This window comes from Eucyclogobius newberryi, unplaced genomic scaffold (genome assembly GCF_026437365.1).
Source record: "Eucyclogobius newberryi isolate DKJ021-1_F unplaced genomic scaffold, fEucNew1.0.hap1 SCAF_2, whole genome shotgun sequence".
In the NCBI taxonomy this organism is placed as follows: Eukaryota; Metazoa; Chordata; class Actinopteri; order Gobiiformes; family Gobiidae; genus Eucyclogobius; species Eucyclogobius newberryi.
Genome location: NW_027315834.1, coordinates 19,411,674 through 19,432,523, shown reverse-complemented (window position 1 = coordinate 19,432,523; position 20,850 = coordinate 19,411,674). Strand labels below are relative to the sequence as shown.

The 20,850-nt window shown below is 37.6% G+C and overlaps 2 protein-coding genes across 2 annotated transcripts in view; both read left to right on the top strand.

The window, feature by feature from the left end:
• Positions 1–8,923, top strand: part of scai (suppressor of cancer cell invasion) — a 9,937-nt gene extending 1,014 nt beyond the window's left edge. Inside the window, exons 2-17 of the mRNA XM_072454131.1 lie at positions 299–419; positions 2,517–2,612; positions 2,721–2,807; positions 2,889–2,987; positions 3,069–3,165; positions 4,149–4,247; positions 4,321–4,473; positions 4,946–5,047; positions 5,158–5,259; positions 5,352–5,430; positions 5,493–5,592; positions 5,674–5,755; positions 5,840–5,912; positions 6,031–6,204; positions 6,377–6,477; positions 6,726–8,923. Of these exons, the coding sequence (XP_072310232.1) occupies positions 313–419; positions 2,517–2,612; positions 2,721–2,807; positions 2,889–2,987; positions 3,069–3,165; positions 4,149–4,247; positions 4,321–4,473; positions 4,946–5,047; positions 5,158–5,259; positions 5,352–5,430; positions 5,493–5,592; positions 5,674–5,755; positions 5,840–5,912; positions 6,031–6,204; positions 6,377–6,477; positions 6,726–6,872 (1,698 nt within the window). The 5' untranslated portion in view covers positions 299–312 and the 3' untranslated portion in view covers positions 6,873–8,923. The remainder of the gene's footprint in view (positions 1–298; positions 420–2,516; positions 2,613–2,720; positions 2,808–2,888; positions 2,988–3,068; positions 3,166–4,148; positions 4,248–4,320; positions 4,474–4,945; positions 5,048–5,157; positions 5,260–5,351; positions 5,431–5,492; positions 5,593–5,673; positions 5,756–5,839; positions 5,913–6,030; positions 6,205–6,376; positions 6,478–6,725) is intronic.
• A 3,251-nt stretch (positions 8,924–12,174) lies between these two features.
• Positions 12,175–20,091, top strand: odf2a (outer dense fiber of sperm tails 2a). Its single transcript, XM_072454130.1, has 19 exons — positions 12,175–12,254; positions 12,679–12,786; positions 12,886–12,999; positions 13,073–13,252; positions 13,412–13,611; positions 13,687–13,825; positions 14,182–14,307; positions 14,527–14,601; positions 14,676–14,747; positions 14,841–14,957; positions 15,064–15,249; positions 15,329–15,438; positions 15,538–15,673; positions 16,105–16,215; positions 16,292–16,555; positions 17,849–17,949; positions 18,038–18,200; positions 19,508–19,633; positions 19,709–20,091. Exons 1-19 carry the CDS (start codon positions 12,207–12,209, stop codon positions 19,874–19,876), a joined length of 2,544 nt encoding a protein of 847 aa, XP_072310231.1. The 5' UTR covers positions 12,175–12,206; the 3' UTR covers positions 19,877–20,091.
• The last annotated feature ends 759 nt before the right edge of the window (positions 20,092–20,850 follow it).

Below are 20,850 nucleotides of genomic sequence, written 5' to 3'. Positions count from 1 at the left end.
TATGCTATATAATGGAAAATGTATACAATTGTCTGTCAGAAAATATTCATAATTTTTTTCTCCCTAATAATCATCGACAAAACCTTATGTGTTTTTTAACACTGCTCACTAATTACATTATTTTTGCTTTTGTCAGTAAATACTGCTACAGTGTTGAACAGTCTGTAGTTTGTGCACATTTGGCAGAAATTCATTTTATACCCCATATATACAAAATCATCATATGTTATATATGATATCAAATCTATTTACAATAATAGATTTATAAGCTAACTATCAATGTATTGCTTTGAAGCAGGTTAAGAAGATATCATGACTGGAGCTGAGACTGACGATGATATTCCCTTAGGGGAACGAAAAACTGTCACTGACTTCTGCTATCTCCTGGACAAATCCAAACAACTCTTCAATGGCTTGAGGTCAGATTTTCATGTATTTTAGACTCTTATTACTTGTGCATCACTGACCCTTTTATACTGGCAGGGCTTTTATACTTGGCTTTTTATCATTTTATTTAATCATTTCCATTAATATTATCATTTAAGACATGATTTGATGTCAGTACCTATAAAATATATTTTTCACAAAGCACATTTAATGATGATAAGAACTGTCATCCCTCAAGTCACCAAGTCGAAAATGTAGAAAATGATGAAAGGTGTGAGTGTGTTCTAGTGGGTTATCTACATTTATGTTTTAACCTCCCATAGTCATGTGACAAATGTTGCTTCCATTGATAAATCCGCTCTCTGTGAACAACATTTTAACTATTACTATTACTGCTAACAAAAAGGAATGAACAGGACAAACCCAATTGAGTCACAACCGCAGTGTTATGAGTTTGAATCCCGACTCTGACAATTTACTGCATGTCCTCCGCTCTCTCTCTCATCCCCCATTTCACCTTGTCCTTTCCTGTCTAATAAAGCCTATGGGCCACAAAAACTTTAAAAACGAACAAACAACTATTTGAAATTGCAGCAGTGATGGAAAATAAGAGGTTTTCCAGTGAGTGATTTGTAATAGTAAGTCATTGAAATATTAAAGTATATATCATAGTGGAGGAGTTCAAGTATCTCGGGGTCTTGTTCACGAGTGAGGGAAGGATGGAGCGTGAGATCGACAGGCGGATCGGTGCAGCGGCTGCAGTGATGCAGTCGCTGCATCGAACCGTTGTGGTGAAGAGTGAGCCGAAAGGCAAAGCTCTCTATTTACCGTTTGGTCTATGTTCCTACCCTCACCTATGGTCATGAGCTTTGGGTAGTGACCGAAAGAACAAGATCGCGGATACAAGCGGTCGAAATGAGTTTCCTCCGCCGTGTGGCTGGGCGCTCCCTTAGAGATAAGGTGAGGAGCTCGGCCAAACGGGGGGAGCTCGGAGTAGAGCCACTGCTCCTCCACGTCGAGAGGAGCCAGCTGAGGTGGCTCGGGCATCTGTTCCGGATGCCTCCAGGGCGCCTCCCTCGGGAGGTGTTTCAGGCATGTCCCACCGGGAAGAGGCCCCGGGGAAGACCCAGGACACGCTGGAGGGACTATGTCTCTCGGCTGGCCTGGGAACGCCTCGGGATCCCCCCGGAGGAGTTAAGTAAACTGCCGATTTCTGTCTTATGTGCAATAGCCAATCCAACTTTATGTGTAACACACTCTTAAAAACAATGCAGTTGACCCAAAGTGCAGAACAAAATTTGTAGAAAAATACAGCATTTTCACAAAAAGCCAAGGAATAAAATGCATTTCAAGAACCAATTCAAAAACAGAAAGTGACTCAACTTGTTAAGGTGCATTTTAAAGTCCCCTCTTAGTTCTCCCTTGGTTTTGAAGTCTAGCAATAATCAGAGATGGGTAGTGTAAGCAAAATATGTACTTGAGTAAGAGTAACATTAAAATAGTCAAATGCTCAAGAAGAAGTAAAAAATAGTGGCCCAAATAATTTGTAAAATATGTGGAGAAACCACTACTTGAGTGCTGAGTAACAGTTTAGAAATCCACTTTGGTCCATAAATATTGCATTTCCTCCAGTAACTTCATATACATCATTAGGGATGTCATGATTTCAAATGTTAGTGTTTACAATTTTTGTGAGAAAAAAAACTCACAATTTAATTTGACAATGAAATCTTTCATTGTCTGTCATTGCCGTGGTCTATCGCGTTCACTATTCCTCAAGTTTGTGACCAGCTTTATGAAATTTAACTTTCTGAAAGACAAAATAAATATGGTCTATTTTTTGGACTATAGATTGAACTAAAAAGACCTCATTTTGCTTCCAAAATAGTCACGATTATTATTCTTTTGTTTTTACGATTATTTTGTGACCTGAATAATCACAATTACAGATTAACCAAATAATCTGGCCAATTTTGAGTAAGATTAAGTGTAATGTGTTTTAAAAGGGACGAGGGAGAAGGCTACACTCAAAAACAAATACAATCATTTTCAAAAACACTGAAATGGACAAATGGAGAGCCAGCGCAGCGTGATGTGCTGTAATAATCCTCCACCATCTTCTTGTGCAGAGATCTTCCTCAGTATGGACACAAGCAGTGGCAGTCATACTTCGGACGGACCTTTGATGTCTATACAAAGTTGTGGAAATTTCAGCAGCAGCATAGGTATTTATCACCACTAACTGATATATTACTGATACATCTTGTCTAGTTTGACCTGTTTTTGTTGTCACTATCATCCTCGAATTATTGTATTGATGTATAACCCAACAGGCAGGTTTTGGACACGCGTTATGGGTTAAAAAGGTGGCAAATTGGAGAAGTTGCATCTAAAATCGGGCAGCTGTACTACCACTATTAGTAAGTTGTGTTAATGACACTTATTTTCAGTGCATATCCGTAATACTGCAAGAGACCACATTCTGTTCTTCTTCCTGACAGCCTTCGTACCTCAGAAACAAGTTACCTGAATGAGGCCTTTTCATTTTACTCAGCCATACGACAAAGGTCCTACTATTATCAAGTAAACAAAGAGGGCAGGTATGTAACGGTCTCTTTTGTTTGGAACTCATATGAGTCAACATTAAAACACATTATCATGTTTGTTTGTCTTTTCATCAGGCCAGAATTGGTTGTGAAAAAGCTGCGATACTACGCCCGTTATATCGTTGTCTGTTTGCTGCTGAACAAGATGGACCTGGTGAAAATATTGGTGAAGGTATGGAAGAAAAAGCATTTGCAGTAACCCTTGTGTACGTCTCCAACCTAACCTCACTGACCCTCAACCTTTAACAATTCAAACAAAGTGTCACCCACTCTTTTTTTATACTAACATTGTACATACCTTTTAAAGTGCATATTAAACGTTAGAAACTCAAAACGTGGTGACTCGCCTGCATTTTGGAAAGGGCAGAAAATTACTTTAAGGGTTTACTCTGAGCTGTCCATATCCATGACGTGCAAGAAAAAAGGCAAACATTACCACTATATTCATTCATGTAAAAGTGCTGTTAACCTGACATTTTGTTTTATTATTTTCTAAAACAAAGAATGTTGAGCTTTGTTTAGGATAGCGACAACAAATCTTGTTTAATACTCAGGCGCCAATATTTTATATTTGGTGACATCAAAATCTCGACTTAAGTGCGAACATGTACAAACAAGTCGAACTTCTCATCTCCGAAAACCCGAGGGCCACATGAATCCAAAGCTGTAACCTAGCAACCATGCCGTACACAAGGGATAAATAAAAGTACATTTGTTCAATTGGTTCAATAAATGTTTACTCTGCACTAATATTTGATGGATTCTGTTCTCTATCCTCTATTTATTTTTTTTAAAGGTTTTTTTTTTAAAGAAGGTTTTTAAACTTCCTATAATCTGTTATCTGTCCTTTTCCTCTGTATCTACCTGCGTTGTATCAATAAAATTTCCCCTTGTGTGGACAATAAAGGATTATCTTATCTTATCTTATCTTATCTATAGCATCGATATATTTTAAAACGCAGCTCTTTTTCATGTTTTCTTCACCTACTGCCACTTAACTGCTGTAAAACTATCAACAATATTTACCAGAGCTTTTATTCCACCAAACTAGAAAAGCATAAAAACCTGTCCTCTGAACTCGCATGAAATAAAGAAATGTTATGGTAGCTGTGTGGTTTGTCCAAGCTACTGAAATACTGTGCGTTTTACCTGCAGGAGCTGTCGGATGAAATTGAGGATTATACACAACGGTTCAACACAGAGGATCAACTCGAGTGGAACCTGGTGCTACAAGAAGTCGCCACTTTTATTGAGGTATATGACTTTACTGAAAAGTAACTAGAAACGAAGATCCAACACATGTTGAAGTATTTGTCTCTCCCAATAGGCTGACCCAGTTGTGATACTGAATGACAACAATTCTGTTATTGTCACCAGCAATCGGCTGCATGAGGGAGGGGTGCCGCCCCTAGAACAAGGCATGGTGGTTGGGCAGCTTGTCCTGGCCGATGCACTAATCATCGGCAACTGTAACAATCAGGTTTTAACACAATAATAGTTTTTCTATTTTCACCTTTGTTGTGATTTATTTTTCTTTTTTGGCCCAATAAAGCCAATTTTAACATAATGTGTTTTTTCAGCATGTAGTGCATGGTGGAGCTGATGTTTAGCTTACGGTAACTTGGCCAGCCCTGTCGACTTTTGAGAATGCAGGAGCATTCTGCCCATAGCGAGTTTCCCTAAAGGTTTTCAGAGTCGCCTAAAAAAACAAATCTTTGATAAACATTTATTTGTGTTTTGCGTTTTTGTTCATTTTGCTGTTGTCTAATCTGAGGTCTTCAAAATCATACATTTATATTTGTATAGCAAAACCAGCTTCAATGCACTGAACATGCATGAGGTGCTACCATAATAGTATGTTTTTGTTCATTTGGACTGTACCAGAGTCAGTTGGCTGGCATTGGTCTCTCCTCTTTCTGTTTATAAAAGTTCTTCCCATTTGTCTGTTTTAGGTCAAATTTAGTGAATTAACCATTGATATGTTTCGGATGCTTCAAGCTTTGGAAAGGGAACCTGTGAATTTGGCTACGCAAACGTCCAAGCAGGGAACACTGGTAAGTGAAGAAACGTCATATATGCCATGATTTTATTTTATTATTATGTTACTATAATTTAGTATGACATTTTGGATCACAGTAGGGACTAAAATTATGTGTTTTCACAGGAACCCATTGAAAAACCTGCAAAAAGAGAGAACCCCCACAAATACCTTCTTTACAAACCAACATTTAGCCAGCTGTTTACCTTCTTGTCTGCTTCTTTTAAGGTTTGTTTCATTTGTGCATCCAGACTATATATAATTCTCAAGATCATACCTAATTTAACTGCTGTTGGATATTCCTGTATATTTTTCTGTAGGAATTACCTGCAAACAGTGTTCTGCTGATTTATCTTTCTGCCACTGGAGTCTTCCCGGCCGGTCATTCAGTTTACGAAGGTAAAGCCTTGGAATCCACGTCCTTCCTTTTGATTGGCTATAACATGCCCTGTTGTCATTAGGACCATTTGATTTTGGAGGAGTTCTCACGAATACAAATCGAGATGTTGTCAATGGTGAGACGATGCAAAAAAGAAATCAAGCCCAAAAAGAAATGCACTGGTGAGTAAAATCACATCAGTTTATGTCAGACCTAATTATCAGCTAGTCAGACCTAATTGTTTGTTGTATGTGTATCTCCAGTCTTCATCCAGGAGACTTGTTTCCTTTTATGCGTAAGCCTCTTTTTGTCATTGTGGATTCTTCCAACAGTACAGCCTACAAGGTAAGCAAGTGATAATAGTATAATCATTACGCCAGACGTAAACATGTGTAAAAATAATACTTATTTTTATTCTTCCCTTATAAGAATTTCACAAATATGTTTGGCCAACCATTGGTGTGCCTGTTATCACCCACTGTGTATCCTAAAAGTGTCCAAGGTAAAAACTTACTTTTTAATATTTAGTTTTGAATTGTTAATTGCTATGACAACAGTGCCAGACTTTCATCCCTCCGAAGCCCACGGTCTTTAACCATTGTGCTGGTCGATGTCACCAGATCAGTCTCAGCGCGGGAGTCTCTTCACGCTGTTCCTCTACAGTCCGCTGCTGGGCTTCTCCTCCGTGTGTGGCCTGAACAGTGTGCGACAAGGGCTGTGGGAGCGCGCACAAGAGTTCCTGTGTAAGGTTTATCATGACATTGGACAGCTGATCACCCGTTCAAGATCTATTGGTACTATTCTTTCTTTGCACTTACATTTATACTCTATATTTCTCTTAAAGTATTTTTCAAATGTTTTTCCATCATACGTCTGTGCTCCTTTAGCTGACAGAAGTGTGTGACTTTTTGTAGTTATGTGTACAATGAAGTGAGATATTTAGAATTTGTTTTGCTAATTTTACAGATCAAGCCTTTTTACAATTCTTTGGTGACGAGTTCCTTCGGCTGCTACTCATCCGCTTTGTGTTTTGCTCAGCCGCATTGAGACTACACAAACTTTTCCGGGTAAGAACCATTGTCCACGCCTACAGTGTTGCTGTCTGTTGTCGACGTGAAATGTTTTTAAGATGATGATGTCCTCTAAACAGGATCTTGTAAATAGAAGAGCTCCTAGCTCTGTGTTTTAGATATCCTTGTGTGTTTGTTTGGCAGTTGAGCGTTCCTTCCTTTCCTTCCGAGGCAGCTTCTCACCACTCACAATGTAAACCCTTTTAATGCTAGCAGTAATAATGCTGTTGGTTCATGTTTTGCAGGAGTGTAGGAGCTTCCCAGAGTCCTACCCAGAGCTCCCCAGGCAGGAGACAGTGGAGAGCAGTCTACTACAGAAGCATGTAATAGAGCTGGCTACAATGCTAGATGTGCAAAGCTTATTTTGGGATGACGGTTTGGAAACCTACTAATGCTGGGTTGTCGTGTAAAATATGAACAAACTGCTGTCAGTGCCCAGGTGTGTTCTACACCATTCCACTTTGTCTTTATTGAAAGTAAGTACTGTGCCACATCAAACCCATAGATAAGCCCGACAGTCAAATTCAGTGTACATTTTCCCATTTTGATGCTTTAGCGGTACAGGCTAAATAAACAGTTTCAATATCGCTCAAATGAAGGATAACAGCAGCTTGTTATTGGATTTATGTTTGGTAGAAAATAGCAATTCTATTTCATGTTTTCTAAGATATAGGGACGATGAGCTTTACACATTAGTGCAAAGGCAGGTTTTTGTGGTGCTATCATAAATAAAAACACATAAGGCTTCTACCTATTTGTAATAATAATTTAAAGAAACTTATGTTTGCATTTGCCGACCAGTGCTTGCTGTAAAACAGCTTAAATGTAGCAGACTAAGATGCATGAGGTTTAACTTGTGTGGTATGTTACTTGTTGCTGCACATCTCATTCATTTCACAGTGTCAATTAGTATTTCTACTTGAAAACAGATTTTAAATAGTTTTATGTCACTGTGATGTATTTGCATGCTACATTTATTGGTTAATAACATTCTTGTAAGGCCCAAAAGGCAGGCAAACAAAGATAATGTCCTGTTAAAATAAATACATACATTACAGGAAAAGCACATAATGGTGATAAAGGGAATAGATTTGGTGAATTTTGAGGTTGCATGGACTAATATAGGACAACCCATAATGATTTGTAGTATATTTACTCTATTGGTACGCTGGTTTGTACGTACCAGATTCTTGCAGTTCTTACATCACCTGACGGTGGCAGAATAGAAAGGCAGACGGACCACTGACCGTGTACTTTTACTGTGACTTCACTGAGGCTTTATTGTGATGCCAGTGATGCCACAGACTTCCGTTACACAATGTCAAGCTGCTGAAAACAAGTTGTGGGAAGTACAGAAGCTTATTGCTCTCAACAGAGTATAAATACATGCAGGCTGTATCAGGTAACTCTTTAACAATTACAAGGTCTTGTCACATTTCCTCCATAAATATCTGAAAATGTGACACTGCTGACATTTATATTTAGTTGGGAGCAGGGAGTCAAGATAACTAACTTTGTTAGTTATACAATGTTAGACAAAGCACAATTTCTTTTTCCATTCATTCTTTTGTTTTTCTATAGATATCAAAACATTTTCCATGCTTCGTTACTTTACAACTTTGTGGACCTAAGGTTTAAAATACATTGGGCTAACCCCAAACTGCATAGAAGAGCAACTTGATGAGAGCTACAGGTGGTAAAGATATTTAGCCATGTGTTCAAATTCATCAAACTCGGAGTCAAGGGGTAAAAAATTTGCGGTTTACCAAATGTTTGAAATGGTTTGAATGAAAAGCAAGCCCACTTATACTGTATAATATAATATTGTTGACCCTTTGGGTTGAAATGTCTTAATTAGCTCTGTTAGTCCCAACAGATAACTTCTAACTTATAATAACAGAACACCAAAATTATGTTTCTTATTTATTTGGACAGCCTGTTGGGACGCTTGCATTGGCTGACGCCGTATTGCTGAACCAGCTGATAGTTAACTGCCCTTGACCAAACCAATGCAGTTTGAGGATGTAGCAAAGCCTCAAGGACATGATAAATGAACACTGTTACAGTGTTTTTTTAACATTGATTATATGTACAGATTATGTTAAGTGTTGATGTAATGACAGGGATATTGTTTGTCTAGTATTCAGTGTAAGAAAATAATGAATGATCAATCCAATTGTTTGTGGCCAGTTTGTTTTTGGCCTTTAAAAAAAACATTCCAGCTGTTCAAGGACTTTAAGAGAGACAGTAGACTGTATCTACTGTTATCTCACTTTTCCCCATTTTTCTGTCTGGAACACTGAGCCTTTTTTCTATTTTGATGTTAATATCAATGTTCATTGTTTGCTAGCAAGTTGGATTAAGATGCCGCAGCCTTGCACTTTAATATGACATATTTCTTCTGGTTGTGTTTGTACTGCCTGGGTAAAATGGTGAAAAAACAGATTGTGTATTGGCATATTTTACACCTCATACTTGTTTGGCTCCTCTTCAGCATTCTGAAAACAATTTCTAAGAGCAAATGTAGCAATAACATGCAGACCTTGTGAGTTTGTTTAAACCTTTTCCTGATCAGTGAAAATGTAATAACATTTTGTACAGGAAGTTTAAATATTAGGGAATCTCTTACACAAAAAAGTATAAAGGTTTGCTTTAAGTTTTAATCTGATACATTATACAAGAGCAATCACTTACTGAAAAGGCCATTATTTCACATCTGTTTTATGTGTGTTGAAAAAATATTTTAATATCTATTCTATCTGTTATTTATCGTATAATTGTGTCATTTTTGTATAGCATGGAGCATTTTAAAAACATCTCTGGCCCTTGGTGAGTTTATTTGGCTATATCGCATTTTGATTTATAAAAAGAGAAAATAATTTATTTTAACAAACAAATCATTACTGTAAAACTTGTGAACAAAATGGTCAACACATTTTTCACCTATTTTCAACCCCATTCAAAGATTTGTGTCTTGTGATTTTAAAACTGTTGTGTGTTGTCATGATAACTTGGTAGATGGGGCTAATTTAATGGAAGAATGCTAAAGAAAAAGCCCAGATCAAGTATTTCTGTTGCAAAACATGTGCATGACCTATGTGACAGATGCATAAGCACAAATGGGCACAACTCCATGTAAACAAACCTCTTCCACTGTTGATCACTGCTTGGAAATATGTCTAACTGCCATTTTCCTTTTTTATTTGTATTTTTTCAATTGGTTTACAGTTTATATCTGTATTGATGTGAAAAGATGGCTATTGCCCCCAATTAGTCTATATCAAATTGTGTGACTGTGACTGCTTGTTGTTATTTTCAGTCTGTCAAACTATGTCAAATATTACATTGACGAGTAATGTCAAATTGCAGATGATCATGTCTGTCAGTAGTTTGTTTGTTTAGAATAGAAGTAGTTTCACTTTCCCACAATCACTCAAATCATTTGTGTTGTTTTCCCGTTGTGTGCCACTAAAGAAATAATGGAACACAAAATGCACAGCGTCAGAGGTGGGTAGGGTAGGCAAACATTTTACACAATTAAGAGTAACATTAGTTAAAAATGATATTACTCAAGTAGAAGTACAAAGTTGTGGTCCAAAGTACTTGGGGAACTATTAAGTAAGAGTAACTGTCTGGACGTAACATTTAAATGGAAGGACAAAACATCCAATGAGGCAAAATCTTGTATTTTCAAAGGAAAGACACAAATGAGAAGAACTAAATCATAACTGCTGTGCAAGAAACACAAATGTTCATATCCTTTAATATTATCAATATAAAACTTTTGCCACTTGTAGATGTACTCACAGTGGGAAAGGTAATCCAAACTTTTACTCGAGTAAGAGTACTGCTTCTTCAAATAAAAAAAATACTTGAGTTGTAAAGTAAAACGTGTCTAAAAAATCATCAGAAATGTACAATTTATTCAAAAAAATACTCAAGTAAATGTAACTGAGTAAATGTACCTGATTACCATCCACCACTGCCTATTTCTGAGCACAATTTGGTAAAGACAAGATTGACATGATTTTATTGGGGTGTTACACATGACTGCCCTCTACAGGTAGTTCTGTGAGAGCTCTTCTGAGTAGAAAGGCATAACTAGCCTACTCTACAGGTTACTCTACATAGACTACCCACTAAGTGATAAAGCAGCTTTACGTCTATTTATTGATTTTTATTTTCAAGGTATGGATAAATGAATTTGGTAAACAAACAGTAATCTACAAGCGCCACAGCATTTGAAGGGGGTAACGCCATATTTAAGACATGTGCATAGATTTTCAATAGTCCCCATATCATCTTGGGACCTCCTGAAATCATTTCGTGGCCCCAAGATTGAGAACTACTGCTATAGCCTAACAACAACCAATAAAAAGGAATAATATATACTTGAATGTTTACAGATGAAAGATTAAATATGATTGAACTAGATCAGTTTGCCTTAAGGCATGAGAACAGAACAGAAGGTGGGTAAGGTATGAACAGTAGAACTAATCTGAGTGAAGTGTAAAATTGCAAATGGTTAAGGCCTAATTAGGCCACTGGCTTCTTAAATGTGCACTATGCAACTTTTCTGGCTAGAGGGGATCCTCCACCAGAGAAAAGTTACATAATGCACCTTTTATTTGAGTGGATTTAGTGGGATCATAGCCGTGTTTTACACAACTCAAGTGATCAGTTTAGGGAAGTTGGAATGCACATAATTACATCCAAAGGTCGTTTGATTGGTTAACAATAGCGCTGACTGTAAAGATATATTGCACTGTGTTAAGTTGGCATAAGCCCATTTAGGCCCCACTACTTGTCTTATTGCTTTGCCTTTGAATGATCCACAGTATGGCATTAAACACATCTCCATGGAAACAAGCAGGTGACGCCACGGGGCCAAATTTCTGGTCAAATCTGTGAGAGGCGACCTGATTAGAATGCATGTTATTTCTTTTGCATTTAAAAAAAAAAAAAAAAAAAGCTAAATAAACCATACTGTGGAACATTCCTGGCAACACAATAAAATCTCCATGGAGACAATCGGGCGTGCCCTTAGCTGAAAAGTTGAATCGTGCACCTTTAATGATAAGGTTTTGGGGTTTTTTGGACTAAAAAACATTTTTGAAAAACATGCGAGCGGGCTTGCTTCTCCACAAACCTGGGCTTTAAGGTAGGAACCCCCATAGTATGGATAGATGTTTGCGTTACCAGGTGCTGTCAGGTGGTCAAAAAAGTTACCGTCTGACATATAAATTATGTTCTGAACCCTGTTCTGTCTTTCTGTTTGGAAAATACGTACATACATAAATGTGAACTAAAAAGAAACCCTGTGAATCTGTAAATATGTACCTTTAATTGAAAAAAATAAACTTCATTCAAAAACCTGTTTGCTGTGGCCAGGGTGTTGTTGGCATGGACGGGTTGTTGGGTCGTGGAAAACGTTGCCAAGTAACGTTAGAATTGCGGAAACTGTCCAATCACGATTGATTATAATATGACGTGGTTTAAAGCTGGCCTATGGAGAGCAGCTTAACTACGAGCCACATCATTGTTAGCTAGAAGCGACTCTTTGTGATGCGTGCGGAATAGATGTATCTAAAGAGGTAAGTTACAACTAACCCGAGCTGTGTTTATCATTTAGTGTTCCCACTCTCTGCCAGCCGAGGTTTGAAGTTACATCTGTGTTTTGGAACTCTTGCTTAAACGTCCAAAACTTTAGCTACGTGAGAGGCAAGATGTCCCAAACGTCCATAGAGGCAGATGCATTAGCAAAAACAATCAATGTAACCTTGAAACTACCTGATAAGTCTTTACCACGCTGTCAGACTGTCATGATAGATAACGTTACTTCTGCATGTATTCAGAAGCCCAACATTTCAATTTGTTTAATATTATTTTTTTTCAATCTAATGATTCATGATTTTTATAGATCCGTGAAGAATAACAGTCCAGTTTGACATCACGGGTATAATTGTCTTGGACTTTGTTTGAACAGCCTGATCAATTAAATGCTTATTAGACCCTTTTAGATGAAAACAAAAGTACTTGTTTTTGCATAGCATGTATCAATCAATGAACAGGCCTTTATTCATTTAAGGTAAATACTCTTGTCTAATTCTAGCTTGTGACTAAAATGTTATTTGAGAAAGACTTATTTAACTAACAGCACACATTTACTCACTTCACTTCTGTGTTATTAATTCACAGACTGAAGCAAGTATGAAGAACCGATCAAGTTCTCCTCCAATTCATGTACATGTCAGCAAGGCCACTCCTGTCCACGTGCATGTGAAAAGTCCAACAAGAACATCTCGGGTTTGACATTTGCAGCATTCTACAATTCTGATTTGTTTTGCACAAATATTACATTATATTACCTTTTTTTTTTTTTTTTTTTTTTTTTTTTTTTTTTAGGAGAAGATAAAAAAGGAAAAGGGAATTCTTCGGACCACAGCGACGGTCAAAACCAGAGTGCCATGGATTCCTCCTGGAAAGGCTAATCTCAGAGATGCTTCCTTAAAATTTGAGGTCAGATTTTTTTAATAACGTTACATGCTTTTGTGGCGCTTTAAAATTTGTTTTTTCTTTTTTTTGTTTAAAGGGGCCTACACACTGCCTTGAAATCATTCCGCTGACCACACAAGAACCAGAGGAATTCCAGTCTCCTTTACGTTTGGCCGACCTGACATCAGATGACGAGGACAGAATTCATGGACAAATCAAGCAATATGAAATGAAAATTGACAATTTAATGACAGAAGTCAGCTCACTGAAGACCGAGGTTAGTTTATCTGCACTTTTGCTATTTATGAACTTGTATGCCATTTAGTGTAAACAAACCAAACCATTCATCAACGTTGACTTGCTCATGAATTAGTTTTCAAAGCGTGTCTACAGAAAACTCTGTTGTCTAAACTTAATTCTTCTCATTTCTACATAGGTTGAACTGAAAAAGAAAGAGCAGCAGTTGGAACGTCAGTCAGAACAGCTAAGTGTCTCCCAGCGAGTTGTATCTGAGCAGGAGGAAGAACTGGCGGTAATCACCCAAAAACTACATCAAACAGAGCAAGAAAACGCACAATTACGGCACTCAATGGAAAAGACGCCCGTGGGAATTAACCACAACAGGCAAAAACCCTTGCTTCCAGTGTAAATGTTTTTTTCATAATTGCTCTGTCTGATCTAATGGACTGTTGTCCTGTTGCATTCTTCCAGTGAGGTGGATTATCTTCAGCGAGACAAAGACGCTTTGCTTACAAAGCTATTGGAAGCTGAGGTGGATGGCAAAGCAGCTTCCAATCAAATGTCGGCCCTTAGTGAATCTGTTTCCAAAATGGGTGCAACTAGTGGTGGTGTAAGTATACAGTTGATCCACGCACACAAATGCAAAAACAGTTTTTTTACAAGATCCATTTCCCTCCTCACAAAGCTACAGTGCATTATTTACTGCATCTACAGGACTAAAATCAATTTGTGTTGCTTTTTAAAACTACACTTCAAATTTAGTTTTTTTTTTTTTTTAATGCCAGACACGAATCCTTTGTAACCATTTTAAAGCTATTTGTGGTTTAAATTTGTATGTTGACTGACAAGAAATACAATCAATTATTAATTAAAATAAATCAAATTTATATTATGATAAATCTCTATTCTTGGCTGTTATTAAAAAAACGGACTGAATTTCTCTCCTTTGTCTTTTTTCTGTTTAAGAGGCTATCTGGTTATGAGTCTTCACATCTGGCCCGTCATAATGAGCTACTGTTGCAGAAACTGGAGACGTTTGAAGCCACGAATAGAGCTCTGCGAAAGCTTCTCCGAGAGCATCATAATTCCCATGTACTTCAGAGAATCTCTTTTTAATACTATTTTGAAATTCATATTTTTTAAAACCGCAACAAAAGGTTTCAGAGAGTTGTGTAGGTTCATCTTAAAACCTTGACCAGCTGAATACTTGTTAAAAATTTTGTTTATTAACTTTTATTACCGGTAGTTAGCATACCGAGTATCTAAGGTTTTTATCTGAATTAACTGACTCGTTTTAATCTCTTTAAATAGATGGACTCAGCACAACTATCAGAGCAGAAGGAAACATTGCTTAAGAAACTTTCCTTTACAGAAGCAGAAAATGCAGTAAGTTATAGCAAGAGAAATGTTTTCTCCCTGCTAGTTAATAGTTTTAGTAGTTGATTTTTATCCTTTTACAGAGTCTGGTGGTAGAGCTTCAAGAAAAACAAAATCAAATGTATGATCTTTGTAAAGCTTTGGATAATGAGAAAGTATGTGAATTTGATTTAAGTATTTATTTATTTTTGCATTATGTTTTGGTTAACTTTTTGTTGATATTAATGATCATGTATATTACATTTTAGGTAAATGCCAAGAGTTTATCTGATTTCTCTAAAAGTTTAGAGTCCACAAGAGCTCATTTACAAGGTCAGCTGCGCAGCAAAGAAGCAGAGAACAATCGACTTTCTGTACAGATAAAGGTGTGTAGTCGAACTGAAGCACATCTATTTTTCATTCTTTGCTTTTGAAAACTATTTACATATTATTTTACCACTAACTTACAAATTGTACTATGTTTGTTTAAAGAACTTGGAGTGCTCGGGAAAGGAACAAAAAGCAGAGATTATACGTTCGACCGAACAGCTGATGAGGCTGAAACAACAGACTGTTGCAGACAAGGAGGCACTGAAACGAGCCACCAAGGCTCAGAAACAGAGGGCTGAGCGCTGTGAAGACACCTTGGCTCAGCTGCAGTTTCAACTGCAGGAAATGGTAAGGATTTAATTGCATCTTCACGCATATTACATTGATATACTTGCTTACAGTTCCTTAATTTTATGACACATTTCAGGAAAATCAAGTCACTGAAGCACTTTCAGCAGCTGAAACCTGGAAAAATTGTCATAAAGAAGATGTAAAAGACAAAAATAAGTTGGAGCTTGAAATTTCCTCATTAAATAGGTAACTATATAAATACAGACCGTTAATATGCCTTTTATGTATAGCAGAGTCACATTACTATTCGTAACTGGCTATAGTGACGATACATCTGCCTTTCAGTCGTATCATGGAGCTGTCGGAGCAGCTCAGAGGTGCTGAGGATAAAGGGCGAGCGGATAGAGAGTCTCTCGTAGAACATCTGCATGGACTAACTTCAGAAAGCACAGCTGCAAAACTGGACAATCAGTCTCTCCAGGTGTGACTCCAAGGCCACTCCAGACCAAAGCCATATTAGGTTGTGGGCAAAGTGAGTTGTCTTAGCTTTGAGCGGACAAAGAAGGACACAGTTCACTCATGCATCTGTTCAAGCTTAATAGGCACCGGCTTTTGGCAAGAAGCTGTTACTTCCTGATTGTTTGTAAATAAGGACTGGATCTCAAACATTTTATCAGGTTAAACACAAGTTAAATTAAGAAAAAGGTGCAGCAGGGTGTCCTTTTATAACGGCAAAGTTTGATTTGGTCTGGACTGGCATTAGGAAAGCTTTTTATTTACCATCTACATTTCTTGAAGTTGAGCTTTGATTCATAATAACAAACTTCAAATTGCTGTGTCCTTTTAATACGTGTTTATATGCCTTGATAATAACTATTAGCGGAACATAATTGTTGTGATTTGTGATTTCAGGCTATGGTATCAACTCTTGAGGAGAAGTTGTCTTTGTCTCAGACAGAGCTACAGCATGTCAAATCTACCATAAAGCAGTATGAGAGTTTGATTGACAGTTATAAGAAACAGGTGAGGTTATCAACAAGGGACACATTTCTTTCCTTTATTTCCCAGTCATTGTCTAAACAACCTCTCTCCTGGACAGGTCGTTAAAACCCGGGCTGAGGCGGATGAATATTGTGCTCGTCTGGCTAAAGCTGAGCAGGATGCCTTAACAGTACGAGAAGAACTGGACCAGGAGATACAGCTGGTGCGGAGGGACCTGCTGGGAAAACTGGCAGAACTCGAACCACTTCCCGAAGCTTTACGTCAGACTGAGCTGAAGCTCCAGGAGGCTCAAGAGCGAGAGCTCAACCAGGAAATGTGCAGAAAGGAACTTGGTACCACAATAAATGAACTTTGCTTGAAGGTGAGACTGTTTACAGCTTTACAAGGTCACTGAGAATTCAAAGCAAGGCAAGTTTATTTTTTAGAGCACAATCTGTACACAAGGCAATTCAAAGTGCTTCAGACAACAGGAAAAATGCATTAAAATCACAAAGACATGACAGAAATCACAAAACACAAAACAATTTAAGACATAAAAGAAAAGAGTGCAAAGAAAATGATTTCAGTCATATGCACAACTAAACAAAACTGTATTAGCTTAGATTTGAACATTGTCAGAGTCTCACATCTTCAGGAAGACTTCCAGATTTTAGCTGCATAAAACTGATGCGCAGATTCCCCATGTTTAGTCCTGACTCTGGCACCAGCAGGAGGCTGGTCCATGTTTAGTCCTGACTCTGGCACCAGCAGGAGGCTGGTTTGTGCTGTCATTTTAATAAGATATTTTTAATTAAGAAAAGTAACTGCTGATTAAATATTAAATTATGGTGTACTTCAGAAAGTACAAAAATGACATCATCACTAAATCATGTTAAGTGATGATATTGGGTTTTGTAAAATGCTATGGTTGGTGTTATCAGTTTTTCCATCTAGAAAGGATTTTCAGTTATTCTTACTATTCTAAATCCAAGCCAACAAATAAAAATGCTAAAACCATCAATGTTGTTGGAAAAGTAGTAACTGGTCTGAGTTTGGGTTAGTGTTATAACAAACGGCATAGTGTGGATAACGCTTCTGCCTCACAGAAAAAAGCTCCCAGATCCAATCACAGGCCCCGGTCAAACCTTTCTATGTGTAATTCTCCCAATGTCTGTAGTTTTTTGTTTTTTGGGGGGGGTACTCCGTTTTCCCTACAACTAAAAATAAGTACAATTTGGCAAGGACTCCTGAAAATAAGATTATAAATAAATAACATGCAAACCGTTTTTCTGTGGGCCAAAGGCTTTTGGTCAGTCAGATCAGTTGGAGAAAGTGTTTTTGCCTCCACACACTCATCTGTGAGATACAGTGACAGAGTGATTACATTGGTCCATATTCACCTGCAAAATACCACTTTTACTACAGGAAATGGACCTTATTGTAAAAGAATCTGCACAATAATCAGTTTCTTTGTCCTGTGTCCTTTATTCTTTGTCTATTATCACACAATATTCATCCAACAATAAATCAATGTTTAACAAACAACGGGTTGGATTAAATCATTACTTAAGTACCAAAATGCATAAAACCACACAAAGATACATCTTCAAAATGGCTTCTTTGGAGTCGAGAAGTGAACCTCTCAAATTTGTTTTATCATTCTCTTCTTTTACAGGTGGAAAGGGAGGATAACCAAACAGAACATCTAAGGCAGAAAAATAAGATACTTCTTGAAGAGAACAAGAAGCTCCAGCATCATGTGGAGATCATGGAAAGGTACTTGAGTCATGTAGACAAATCTTGTATTTGTATGAACATTATATATTTTCTCTAATTAGTTTATCCTTCTGGTTGTTTTTACAAGGAAACTGGAGGAAGCCAGAAATCAAAACGATGAACTCTTGACTGTTGTTGCAAAATGGGAAAAGTCCCTTCACTGCAATCGGCTTCGCATGGAGGAAAAGAATCGAGAAAGTAGTCTACTCAACCAAAAACTAGAGGAGGCTTTGAATGATGCTCAGCAACAGGTAAAACTGTATGGAATCATTCTGTTCCTCTATAAAATACAGTAAGCCACACCTTGTTAGATTCCCTCAATTTTATTATCTTTTTGCTTGACATTAAATATGACAAAAAGATATTTTACGCCTACAATTCTTCAATAGTTTCTCTACCACACAAAACATAATTTTAGGAAATTTTGCAAAAATATTAAAGGGATATATTGAATATTACTTAAAACTGAATGAGGATGTACTAGAGCGGTTACTCGATATTGTCCTATCCCACTGTTGGTCTGAAATGGATATTCCTAGCTTCTGTTCCCTAGTCACACTAATCTTAGCTACATAAAGTGTTTTCACCAACTCAAAGAAATTTACAGCAAATCCATCCAACTTCTCCCAATCGTGATTCATCGCTCTGTAAAGGTCTTTAATTCATATTGAAATGGACCAAAGGTAACCAATAGCTGCTTCTCCAGCCAAAGTGATCCATCAGAGAAGAAAAGCTATAGAGCGCCAAGCCGAGAGTCCGAGAGTCCGAGAGTCCGAGAGTCCGAGAGTCCGAGAGCCCGAGAGTGACACTGACTCCTCCTCAGAGCTCAAGTGCGAATGGGACAGTTACAGAAGGACAAACATCCCTGCAGCATCACTCTGTCATGGCTGATAAGTGATTTAACTCGGTGGTGTGGAAAAAACCCAAACCAGTCCCCACAATGGTTTAGGACACTCTTAAACTTTCACAACATATAAACGTATTCTGAAAGTTATGTTACTTTGGTCAGAAGTGATGTCCATCTTTCTGTAACCAAGTCCCATCTGCCCTGGGCCTTGAAGAGCTCGGTTTGGACTCCTTTTGAGCTCTGTCACTAAGGCTATTCTTCTCTGATGTATCTTTCTGGCTGGAGAACCTGCTCTTGGTTGTTTTTGGCTTGTTCCGATGGGAATTAAAAGGGAATGGACCTTTTATGAGAGAGGATGTTAATACATTTATCACTGGGAAATTGTCCTTACATTTTGCAAAATCTAAACATTCATATTTAAGTATATGTTTTAGTTTTCTATAGTAAAGGGGAATAATACCTTTTGACAGATTTAGTGCCTCCGTAATAAATGAAGGAATAAAAAAACGTGTAAACGGCACTGAAATCACAAGTGTAAAATTAAAAAAGTCTATTTGTAATTCTATTTTTTATTTTAAATTTGATGCATGCCCTTTTTGATATATGTTCTACTACTATTATTATTCATTGTTGTATGTTGATCCTTAATGCCAAAACAATTTCCTAGTTTGGGAATTTCTATTTCCTTTCTAATGCTGGATTTTCTTCAAGGTTTCAGGGATCAGAAAACATGCTGCTGACAAAGAGAGATCTACACAGTCAAGAATATTGGAGCTTGAAACGCAGCTAAGTAGGACAACCTCAGAAATAAACCAACTGCGACACAGTAAGGAAGAGGTGAGCCTCAGTATACGTTTATTTTTATTTGTAATATTTAGTAAAGACCATGTATTTAATAAAAACATCACACAGGCAGAGCAACGTTACCAAAGTCGACTGCAAGATGTAAAGGACCGTTTGAAGCAAACTGACAACACCAACAGGAGCCTGCAGAACTATGTTCAGTTTCTTAAAGCCTCTTACGCCAATGTGTTTGGAGACGCGTCCCTCAACAACACATTTAGTGCTCCCCCACTATAACACTAGTCTTTATTCATTTGATTTGTATGTTAATGTGATCTGTACACAACAACAACAACTGAGAAAAGTGTTGGGTTTTATTTTTTTCATTTTGTGTTGACAAACAACAAATAACTTGAGCGTTGCAATGGTTCAGAGGGATCTTGATCCTGAAAGGGAAAATACTTACAAATGTTGCTGACGGACTAGTTTCAGACAATTTCAATAAACTGTTAATAAACAGCATGAATCCTAATGAATAATGTTGTTTTTTGTTAACTAAACCACTGAGATATACTTAGATCACACAGCGAAAGCATGATAAAATGTCTGGTTTGATTAAACTTTGATTTACTTTGTATTAATTCCACCTAGACATGGCTTTTAACAATAAAATAAGACCTAAAAATTCAAGATTGGAATACAAATCTGTTTTTCCTGAGTTCCTTGAAGTTTAGGCTTCACGTAAACCAGAGAGCTTCACAAAGTGCTCAGCCTTTCGTTTATTCTCAAAAGGTTCAATAACTGCTTCAGTTTTCATTTGGGGGGGTTGCTTTATATTTATATATTAGGGAAACTGGGAAAGCCAGCTAGAATAGTGAGTTGATGAGATCCGTCGCTCGTGTGTTTTCGGCATTCGTCGATCTTTTCCGTGAAGCTGCGGGGAATGACGTCATCTCAGAGCAGAGGAAAAAGCAGCCATCGGTGCGAAACGACAGCAGCTCATCTTCACCGTCGATCTGCCCCTAACTGTTACAAGCTACCCTGACAAAGCGAGGTAGGAAGAGTTTTGTTTCTGACATTTAAATAACACACGCATATTTTGCTGTTTTCTTCCAAACGCACAAACCGCGGCGGTGTAATTTGATGTGCGACCCTGTTCTTGGGCTGGGCTTAGCTTAGCCAGCGCAAGCAAGCTAGCCCATCGCAAAACAAAACCAACAAAAACTGTTTGCAGTGTTGTTGTAGTAACACATAAGAACATTAAGTTGGAA

What these genes read in the sequence shown, in the direction of transcription:
- odf2a (XM_072454130.1), top strand. Translation starts at nt 12,207, where the DNA reads ATGTCCCAAACGTCCATAGAGGCAGATGCATTAGCAAAAACAATCAAT. An exon ending in TCAGCTCACTGAAGACCGAG is followed by an intron (nt 13,253 to 13,411) that starts GTTAGTTTATCT and finishes ATTTCTACATAG; the next exon opens with GTTGAACTGAAAAAGAAAGA. An exon ending in GACTTTCTGTACAGATAAAG is followed by an intron (nt 14,958 to 15,063) that starts GTGTGTAGTCGA and finishes GTTTGTTTAAAG; the next exon opens with AACTTGGAGTGCTCGGGAAA.